Raw genomic sequence first — 11,705 nt, 5'->3', positions numbered from 1 at the left:
CCACCTTGAGTTCCCTACAAGAAATATATACTACTTAAATATGGTTCATCCTATGTTTTTCTCCCTCCTCCTTTACAGTTGATGTCTAGGATGCTACAGGTTCTAATTTCACAAAATCTTTGATATGTATTTATTCTGTTTCATTACCTATGCCAATGCTTATATTCAGACCCACTTAACCAGTCTTCAGGTCATTTACATTATTTACCTATTGACAGTCAATTTCTCCCTTCAAACCCATTTCAGTACCATTCCTATTTTTCAAGCATATTTATCTGTCATTTATCTTTTTTTTTTTTTTTTTGGTGTGTGTGTGTGATGAGTACTAGTCATTATGGAAAGAAAGAAATGGATATACACAGAATCATGAAACACAAATGCTGCACAACAACAACAAAATTCTGTAAAATAGAATAAGAATGCAAAGCTCAGTCAATAAGTACACAATTTTCAAGGGAGATATTAAAGATATATAGTATTCAGTATGTCATGGGCACTGAACACCAAGAACACAAAATTGGAATGGTTACACTTGTTATAGAAGCTGATCATTAGCCCTAATTTGTTCTCTATGGAAGTCACAGAAACATAAGACAAACATATAAAATCAATAGCAAGTCTGACAAAATTACATGCATGCTTGTTAGAGGCAATAAAAGGTTTATTTGGAAGTAATCACAATATGACCCATAGAAAAAGAAGGTATTGGGCTTACACTTGGACTATGACCAATATGAGATCTGCCTTCCAGAAAGTTCATGGAGAACTCAGGTCTTATTAGTAACAGCACTTTCAAAAAGACAAGCTGCTTTCTGCAGGCTGTGGTTACTCTCTTTTCAATGACATCTGATGGGATTGTGAGACCTTGAAACAGAAATGGACTTCAAATGGTTGTTTTAGAGGAAAAAGTGCCCTGAAGTGATTTCTAGTAGCAGGAAAAATAGCTTCTTCTGTAGGAAAATGGCTGATAGCCATAGCAGCCAGAGCCATATCCGCAGCCATAATTGGAGCCATATCCACAGCCATATCCACAACCAGAGTCATACCCACAGCCATAGCGATGACCATAGCCAGATCCATAGCCACAGCCATAGCCACAGCCGTAGCCACAGCCATAGCCATATCTACCATAGTAGTTGCAACACATGATGTCAAGGGATGAAGTTTCAGTTGAGGTGTAGGAGGATGGTTCTGAAGTCTGAAAGTCACCTGCTATTCCCAGGTGTTTATATACTGCCAGAAAGAGGTGGGGCACATATAGCACAGACTCTGTGGCCTTTTTAACTACAGCAATTTTCATTTTTAAAATGCTTATCATTCTAAGGACAACAATATTTTCAGGTGGTTATGCTCAAAATTTGGCTCTAGCCAATCAAGACAGTTGTAAAAAAACATGATGTACCCTGTACATTGAACAAGTCTCTCTTGTGGAATTGAATCACAGCATAATTTAGATTTTCTCCTCAGAGACATTAAATCTCCTATACTTCCATCTACACCTACTTTAGCAATAGGAAGTATCCCAGCATCTCATATCTCAGCATCAACCAGAAAGCTCTTAGTCTGGAGGTGAGAGGTAAACAATAGTGACACATGGTGAAGCACTCTCAGGTTATACCTGCAAAAACCTAGATGGAACCCTAGCAAAATATGCATAGCAGTAGTGATAGAAACAGGAGATAAGTGAGACCAAGAAGATATGAAATGATGCAAAAGAGGAGTCTGATGCAATATACTAAAATAAAAGCAACCAGGACTATTTCCAGTGTAGCATAATCCACATCATCCCAGGTTTCATAGTATAGAACTTTTTAGTATGTTACTTTTTCTCTTTGTAATATCCTGCCTACTTATATCACCGAATTTTCACTTGATAATATCACACTGACCTTTCAAAACTCAGCTCGGTTTATGCCTCAGCATATACTGCCTATATAATTAGGCATCACTCCTCAGTTCTTTCATACATCCTCATGCAAAACTCTAGTGTGGTGGTAAGCATGCTATATTAAAATGTCTGTTTTAATTTTCACCTTTCCTCAGTCAATTGTGAGTTACTTAAACACAATAACTCTCTTTATTGCCTGAGAATCTAACAACCTAGGCACTCACTAACTGTTGAATGAGACCTTCTAAGAAATTGCTCACCTGTAAAATTTAATGTGTTATTTTAATTTAGAGATATTATCAAAGAAAATACGAAGTCCTGGTGGAGCAACAGTTAAGTGTTTATCTGCTAACTGAAAAGGTGGGTGGTTCAAATCCACTACGTTCTCTGGAGGAGAAAAGAGCTGATGATCCATTCCCATAAAGATTACAGCTCAGAAAACCCTGTGGGAAAGTTCTACTGTGTTGCATGGTAGCTGTGAGTTCGAATCCACTTCACAGCACACAACAACAACATAAAAGAAAAATAATAACACTAGTAATAATAACTAGTATTTATATTCTCCTTTACATTGATTGTTTCATTTGTTTTTTTATAAAAAACATGTAAAGCCAGAAGCTGTGATATTCATTAGCATACACATGACATAGATGAGCAAATAGAGGGGAAGGAACATTAAGTAACTTGCTCAAGGACTGTCAGCTAGTGACAGAGTTGAATTGGTTCACCTGCTGCTATAACATAAAAGTTAGGGTAGTTACCATGAATCAGTTTTTGCTTCAGTTTACGAAATGAAAAATATTCCTTTCATATGGCTAAAATTACCAGTATTTTGCAACATCTGCCCTCCATTTCCTAGGAGCTCTGGTAGCATAGTGCCTAAGGCACTTGACTGCTAACCAGAAGGCTGGCGGTTCAAACCCACCAGCCACTCCTCGGAAGGAAGGTTGGGCATTCCTACTTCCGTAGTGATACTGCCTTGGAAACCCAAGGAGGGGTTGCTATGAGTCGGGGCCGACTCAGTGGCAAATAACAACAAAATAACAAAGCCCTCCATTTCCATCATCTGGATCTTCTTTCATTGCGACTTTCATAGTCCTAGACAAATATGGTGTAAACATCAAGCAAACAGCTTTATCTCTCATATTTGCTCCATAATCTCCTTAAGTACCTTGTAGCATTATGATAGTTGCTTGTGTCATGCCATTGAGTTCTCTACCTACAAAGAGTGCAGTCTTCTTACCACTCTGTAAGTTACATTTAGATATTGTAGCAATTTAAGAGAAATGATGCTAACTTTTTTAGGTATCTCAAATTTTAATCTATATGGAGAAAAATTGCCTAAAAGAGCAACTGCATGTTAAAGTAAAACCTCAGTGATATTAAAGAACTTTCATTCTCTAATGTTGAACCATCCTGCTGCTAATGTACAACCAAACATCTCAAGGATTTTTTTTCTTGGCTTGGAGGTTTAGGACATCACAGTTCATTGACCTAACATAATTTTCAGTCCTCTTAGTTTGTTGCATAGTGCCCAGGTCTTAAAATCTTGCAAGTGACCATCTAAGATACAAAATTTGTTCTCCATTTGCTTGGAGCAACAGAGGAAAAAGGAATGTTAGGGATAGGAGGAGGAAATGGAATGTGTGGCTATACTTCCATATATAATTGCCCTCTTTGCCATGAGAAGGGAAATCTGGTGGTGCAGTGGTTAAAGTAGCCAAAGCTGCTAATCAAAAGGTTGGAGGTTCAAACACACCAGTTGCTCTGAGAGAAAAAGATGAGGCTGCCTATTTCTGTAAGGATTCACTCTGTTCTATACGGTCACTAAAGACTTGGCAATCTATTTCTGCAAAGATTTACAGCCTCAGAAACCCAAAGGGGGTTGCTGTGGGTTGGAAACTCGATGGCAGTGAGTTTGATTTTGGTGTATAGGGTCACTGTGAGTTGGAATCAACTGGATGGCAGTGGGTTTGGGGTTTGGTTTTCTATGAGAACAGAACTGGATGGTGCCCAGCTACAATTACTGAACATTTTGATAAAAGATTCCAGAAGAATTCTGATCAAAAGAAGTAAAACTACAGAACAGAACTTTAAATTCTCATGAAATCTAGACCTTGCAGAGTCACTTTCTGATGAACTCCCAAAACTATTGTCTTAAGACAATCTTTAAATCCTAAATCTTAAACCAAAACTATTTCATGAAATCTTTAAACCAAAAGATACAAAGTACAAAACAAAACAAAACAAAACCCACTGCTGTCGAGTCATCTCCAACTCAAAGCGACCCCTCCTTGGGTTTCCAAGGCAGTATCACTAGGGAAGTAGATTGTCTAATCTTCCTTTGAGAAATGGCTTGTGGGTCCAGCTGAATTAATACAGAATATTTACCTTGAGAATTGTTTTCTTTTAAAGAATAATCTGTATGGAATTGATTAACAGCAATTAAAAAAATTAGAGAAGAAACTTAGGGGCAGTGAGTTTACAGGGAAGAATAACTCAGAAAAGGAGGGTGAGAATGGTTTTACAACTTGAAGAATGTAATCAAGTCACTGAATTGTACAAGTAGAAATTTTGAATTGGTATATGGTTTCCTGTGAATATTTTCACCCCCCCGAAAAAAAAAAAAAAAACCACAGAATTTTTTTTAAAAAGAAATGAATTTGAAGGAAAAAAATAGTAAAACCTCAGATCCTAGATTGGTCTTTGCATTATGACTGTCTCACTTTTTCAATTTTTTTTCACTAAAATATGTGCAACATGAGCTTCATTCTTCCAAATTCCATCATGCTTTCCTCAGTTCACTTTTGACCTACCTTCTCCCCAAAGCAGTTTTAATTGACAAAATTTACTTGCACAGTGCCAATGATTGCTTTTCTAGACAGTGAATTAATTGCTTCTAGTCTTCCATTAAAAGGAGCTATGGTGATATATGGAGCTCTGGTAGCATAGTGCCTGAGGCACTTGACAGCAACCAGAAGGCTGGTAGTTCAAACCCACCAGCCACTCCTCGAAAGGAAGATGGGGCAATCTACTTCCATAGCAATACTGCCTCGGAAACCCAAGGAGGGGTCGCTATGAATCGGATCCGACTTGACAGCACATAACAACAATGGCATGGTGATATAGTGGGTAAGGCATTTGACTGCCAATCAGAAGATCAGTGGTTCAAACCCATCAGGTGCTCTGCAGGAGGAAGATGAGGAAATCTATTTCCATAAAGATTTACAGCCTTGGAAACCGTATGTGGGTCACTATGAGTCAGAAGAGGCTCGATGGCAGTGGGTTTGTTTTATTGGTTTAGTCTTGCATTGCAACTGGCATCATTTTAATGTCAGATCTCAATTCTTCTATCACAACTTTGTAATGTCTCCCTTACTACTGTCTCTAATTCTTGAACCTTTAATTCTTTCTCATTATGCTGTTTCGTTCTCTTCATACCAATCTTCTCTATCTGGATTTATCTTAATCCTTTCAATACCAAGTAATTTTCTGCTTTGAATTTTTGGTTGAAACCATGTATTTTCATTCATGGAAGGCATTTTGAATGAAATGAAAAAAATTGGGGGAGGGCAATATGGGTTTTGATGCAACTAGTGAGACAAGTATGTCCTGAGAACCGTGGTGCTGGAGTTGGTGAGATGAGGCCTATTTCTTCAGATTCATGCAGTTATGGAGACCCCCACCAGATGACAGCATGCACTAAAAATGGGATAGTAGATTCTCACTAAACCCCAGAAGTGGAAAATGTAGGCAGGTATTATATGTCCCATGGGTAACAAAAAGATTAAATAGTTTTTACTTTTTCAAAAAAATATCTGCATACTAGCATAGTGCCTAAGGCATTTGATTGCTAATCAGAGGGCTGGTGTTTCAAACCCACCAGCCACTCTTCAGAAGGAAGATGGGGCAATCTACTTCCATAGTGATACTGCCTCAGAAACCCCAGGAGGGGTCGCCATGAGTCGGAACCGCCTCGACGGCAGTGAGTCTATTTTTTTTTTTTTCTTTAGAGTGTAAACACTCTGAGAGCAGGTAAGTTGTCTATAATTTTATTTTTCTACTATGCCCTCACTGTCTAAAATGATGACTATTCAAAATATTAAAAAATTATTTATTAAATATGTGGAATAAATCAACTTCCCTAAAATATCTAAACAAATATATCTATACTTCCATCAAATTCAGATAGTATTATGCATATATCTCCTCTAACTTATCTTTTCCTTACTATTTTACTCCTCATGATTAGCATTCAACTCTTTTTCTACTTTCTCAACAACCCTGGACAATCTCTTCAATTCTATTACTTTTTCAAATACTTCGACTCATTCCTTCTGCTTAAGATTTTTGTCACAACCATCTGAACAGATGTCATTCATCTTCTTTTAGTCCCTCCCACTTCATTCTAAACACTAATGTCATTGGCAAAACACAGTCCTGAAATACTATATGGTTTGTGCTTAGGTGTGTATGTGCATGAATATGTGGGATATGAGAAACTGGTAGAGCAGACAATACTTATAAAATAATATAACTAGAAATACATATATCAATGAAGAGACTAAGATTTGGCCAACATGTTGTTGGTTCAATTCACTATAAAAGCCATACAATTACAAGGAAGGAGTAAAACATAAGGAACCACACAAAGATTTACTAGGGAAAAAAAAGAACAATTTTTATTGAGAATAAATGATTTTCCTAACAAAAGGAAATCAATGCATTCATAACAGAGAAACAGAGATAAAGGGAGTAGAGGCTACCATTTGTTAAATAGTCAGATGATATCATGGAACCTCTGAATACAAAGATGTCATTCTAAGAAATAGGTTTTGAAGATCAATATCTTTGTCAAGCATGCATTTTCTCGAATGTAGAAATCTTGGGATAGAGGTTCTTGGATCAGAATTATTCTTGGAAATGTCATTTCAGAAGAGAATGGTGCTCAGATAGTGATCTTCTAGCAGGAAGAAGAATAGCATCTTCTGTAGCAAAATGGCTGGTAACCATAACAGCCAGAGCCATAGCCAGAGCCATAGCCACAGCCATAGTGGGAACCACAGCCATAGCGGGAGCCATAGCCACAGCCATAGCCGGAACCGTAGCCACAGCCGTAGCCAGAACCATAGCCACAGCCGTAGCCAGAGCCATAGCCACAGCCGTAGCCAGAGCCATAGCCACAGCCGTAGCCAGAGCCATAGCCACAGCCGTAGCCAGAGCCATAGCCACAGCCAGAGCCATAGCCACAGCCAGAGCTGTAGCCACAGCCACCATAGTAGTTGCAACACATGATGTCAAGAGGTAAAGTTTCAGTTAAGGTGTAGGAGGGTGATTCTGAAGTCTGAATGTAATCTACTATTCCAGGATCCTTATATACTGCCAGAAAAGGGTGGGGCACAATTAACACAGACGCTGTGGCATTATTGCAATAGTAATTTTCATTTTTAAAAACTTCATCATACTAAGAACAACATTTTCAGGTAGTTGTTTGGCTGTAGCCAATCAAGACAGTTTTAAGAAAATGGATGTACCCTATACATTGAACAAATATGTCTTGTGGAATTTAATAAAACCTTAATTTAGATTTTCTCCTCAGACACATTAACTCTCTTGTACTTCCAGCTACACATACTTGGGCGTTGAGAGATGGACTAGCATCTCATGTTTCAGCTTCAACAGGAAACAACAGTCCTGGAGTTGAGAAGCAAACCAAGCTAAAAAACCAAACCTGTTGCCATCAAGTTGATTCCACGTCATAGTGACCCCCATTGATTGGATTTCTGAGGCTATAAATCTTTACAGAAGTAGATTGCCCTATCTTCTTTCCATGGAGAAGCTGGTAGGTTTGAACTGCTGAACTTCTGCTCAGCAGCCAAAAGCCATATCCACTACACCACCAGAGCTTCTCAGCAAGGGTGATCTCAGGTTACACCTGCAAGAATGTAGATGGAGCCCATACAGAATGATCAGTGCAGCGGTCTCAGAAATAGGAGACAGATGAAGCCAAGAAGATCTGAAATGGTATAAAAAAGAAATCTGTTACAACATACAAAAAGACAGCTGTGGTGACTGTCCAGTATAGAATAATACACTCAATTTAAGATTTCATAGAATAGACCTTTTCAATATGTTATTTTCTCTCTTTGTAACATTTTGCCTACTTACCTCATAAATATTCACCTACTTATTTTGAACCCTCCTAGTACCTCCCACAAGTAGTATCCTGAACATTCACACTGTGGATTAAGCATCACTACTCTGTTCATCCATAGATCCTTGTGCATGCCTTAAACATGGTACTAAATGGGTTATATTAACATGATCTATTTTAATTCTCTGATTCCCTCAGTCAATTAGGAGTTATTTAAAGCCAGTAGATGTGTCTTTATTTTCTGAGGCTTAAATGAATGAAATGCTCAATAACTAGTATTTATTTTAAATTACAGAATATTCTTTAAGAAAAATATTAACTAGATGGTGTCCAGGTACCACTGTCATCCACTTGGAAGGGGATCTATGTAGGAGATCCTTGATAGAGAGGGAGAAAAATGTGGAACAAAACTCAAAATCATTTGGAGGAAAAAAAGGGGGGGATGAGGTTTTCTGGTCCAATAGAGCCTGGTGGAACCACTGAGACTATGGCCCCTAGCTGCCTTTCAGATCTGGAATTGAACCCACACCTGTGGTTTCCAGCCAAAAAAAAGACAGGCATATGAGTTGAACATTTACCTGAGGTAGATACACTCCTTGGAGAGAACAATCATGGGAGAAAGAAGGGCTGCTTATGCACTGGGAGACAGCTCAGGGGGCAGGAGTGCATGGAGGGATGGACACTGGGAAGAGGTAACTGTGGGGAGGAGGTGGGAGGGGAGCTGTTGCATTGTGGTAAACTGTGGTCAATGTCATGAGACAAAGTGTATGTGAACTGCTGTATGGAAAATGAATTGGCTCTGTAAATCTTCACCCAAATCACAATAAAAAAATTAACAATAATATATATTTATTTTATTAATTATTCTCCTTTAATACTATATTTTCTCCTTTTTTGCTACATATTCTTCATTACTATTTATTTCCCATTTTTATTATATTTATTATTTCATCTGATATTTACAAAAACTATCTGAAGTCAGAAGTTGTGGTATTTATAACCATACAGATACAGATAAGCAAACACAGGAAAAGAGTACTCAAATAACTTGCTTCAAGACTGTCAGTTGGTTGGTTGCAGAATTGAATTGGTTCAACTGCTAATATAACATAATAGGTCAGGTAGGTCTCATGAATGATAATTTACTTCAGCTCTTCATGTTAAAATTATTACTTTCATCTAAGTAAAATTATCAATATTTTGTGACATCTGCCTTACTGTTCCATTATCTAGACCATCTTTCATTGTGACCTTTACAGTCATAACCAAAAAATGGTGTAAATATCAAGCATATAACTCTAATCAACTCCCAAACCTCTTCCATAACTCTACTTAAGTACCTCATAGCACTATTATAACTGTTCTTATCATGCTACCACATTATCTGCCTACCAAGAATGCAATCTTCTTAGAGCCACACAAATTAATTTTAGATATTATAAATTTGAAAAGAAATTTTGTTAACTCTTCTAGGCATCACAAATTTTAGTTTACATTGGTAAAAAAGAACCTAAGATCAGTAACTTTCATGTTAAGGAAAAGCTTCAGATTTAAAGTTTGCTTTCAAATTATGATTATCTTACATTTACAATTCTTTTCACCAAAATGCATTCAACAGAGATGCATTATTCTAAATTCCATGATGTTTTTCCACATTTCACATTTTTATCTACCTGTACTGTGTTGGCTCATGTGTTTTTCTGAAGCTGCAATCCATGTCACCGGTATTTCGAGCACCAGCAGGGTTATGCATGATAGACAGATTTCAGATAAGTTTCTAGACTAAGAAGGTGGTGTACTCCTAAAAACAAACAAACAAACAAAAAACCCGACCACTGTAAACCTCATGTATAGTGGTAGAATATTATCTTATGTAGTGCCAGAAGGTGAACTTCTCATGTTGGAAGACATTTAAAACACAACTAGAGAAGATCTGCTTCCTCAAAGTAGAGATGATCTTAATGATATAGATGGAATAAAGCTTTAAGGACTTTCATTTGTTGAGGTAGCACAATTCATAATGAGAAGAAATACAGGTACAAATAGCTATTAATCTCTGAAATGTGAAATGTGTGAAATATGAATTTAGGAAAATTTGAAACTCAATATCATCAGTCAGATCAAAACTTACAGCTGAATTCACAACATGCCATCAATTGCTCATATGCAGAAGCTGAAGAAAATTAAAACCACTTCACAAGAGCCAAAATGTGATTTTGAGTATATCCCACCTGGCTTTAGAGACCATATCAAGAATAGATTTGATCTATTGAATACTAATGAGCAAAGACCTGATGAGGTGTGGGGAAGATATCAAGGACATCATACATGAAGAGAGCAAGACGCAATTAATAAAAAAGAAAAGACTAAGCTACATGTCAGAAGAGACTGTGAGACGTGCTCTTGAACATAGAATATGATGAAGTAAAAGAGCTGAACAGAAGATTTCAAAGGGCAGCTCAAGAAGTCAAAGTAAAGTATTATAATAAAATGTGCAAAGATCTGGAGTTAGAAAACAAAAAGGGGAGACCGTGCTTGAGATTTCTCAAACTGAAAGAACTGAACAAAAAATTTAAGACTCAATTTGAAATATTGAAGGATTCTCTTGGGCAAACTATGGAATGATGCACAAAACAACAAAGGAAGATGGAAGGAATGTAGACTCACTGTACCAAAAAGAAGCTCTGGTGGTGTAGTGGTGAAGGCATTGGCTTCTAACTGAAAGGTGGGTGGTTCAAGAAAGAGAGAGAAATCTGCTTTCATAAAGATTTACAGCCTTGGAAACCCAACTGGGATTGCTATGAGTTGTAATCAACTCAATGACAGTGAGTGAGTACTAAAAATAATTGGTCAGTGCTCAACCATTTCAGGAGGAGGTATGTCATCAAGAACTGAGAGTATTAAAGGGAATATTCCAACTGCACTGAAGGAATTGGTGAAAAACAACACTCTAGGAATTTATAGGATACCAATTGAAATCTTTCAATAAAAGGATGCAGTGCTACAAATGCTCACTCACCTATGTCAAGAAATTTGGAAAATAAATACTTGGCCAACCAACTGGAAGAGATCCATATTCATTCACTTTGTAAAGATGATCCAAAAAACTGTAGAAATTATCAATTATCAAGACCTCCTTAAAGTGTCGAACAGCAAAGATATCACCTGGAAGACTAAGGTGCAACTCACACAGGCTGTGGTGTTTTCAATCACCTTATATGTATGTGAGAGCTGGACAATGAATACGGAAGACCAAAGAAGGGTCAATCCTTTGAGTTGGGTGCTGGCAAAGGATGCTGAAAATACCATGGATTGCTAGAAGAACTAACACATTTGTCCTGGAAAAAGTGCAGCCTGAATGCTTCTTGGAAGTGAGAATGGACAGACTTCGTATCATCTTCTTTGGTCATGTTGTCAGAAGGGACCATTCCCTAGAGAAGGATGTCATGCTTGGTAAGGTGGACGGCTGACAAAAGAGGGAAAAGCCCTCAACAAGATGGATTGATGCAGTGACCACAATAATGGGCTCAGGTATAGCAAGAATCATAGGGCTGGCACAGGACTGACTGACATATTTCATTCTGCTGTACGTTCGCTATGAGTCAGAGATGACTCTACAGCACATCTTTCTGGTATTCTCTGCTTTCAGCCAAGGGCCATCTG

General features: G+C 37.7%; 1 protein-coding gene across 1 annotated transcript in view; it reads right to left on the bottom strand.

Annotated features, from left to right (window-relative positions):
* Positions 1-925: 925 nt before the first annotated feature.
* The window catches only part of LOC103197431 (keratin-associated protein 21-1-like), a 34,805-nt gene continuing 24,025 nt past the window's right edge, over positions 926-11,705 (bottom strand). The window contains exons 2-3 of the mRNA XM_042781007.1: positions 6,964-7,267; positions 926-1,121 (exon numbers count right to left, since the gene is read on the bottom strand). Of these exons, the coding sequence (XP_042636941.1) occupies positions 926-1,121; positions 6,964-7,267 (500 nt within the window). The remainder of the gene's footprint in view (positions 1,122-6,963; positions 7,268-11,705) is intronic.

This window comes from Orycteropus afer, unplaced genomic scaffold (genome assembly GCF_000298275.1).
Source record: "Orycteropus afer afer isolate SDZICR_OR568_19922 unplaced genomic scaffold, OryAfe1.0 scaffold00078, whole genome shotgun sequence".
Classification (NCBI taxonomy): Eukaryota; Metazoa; Chordata; class Mammalia; order Tubulidentata; family Orycteropodidae; genus Orycteropus; species Orycteropus afer.
This window is presented reverse-complemented; position numbering and strand designations above follow the sequence as displayed.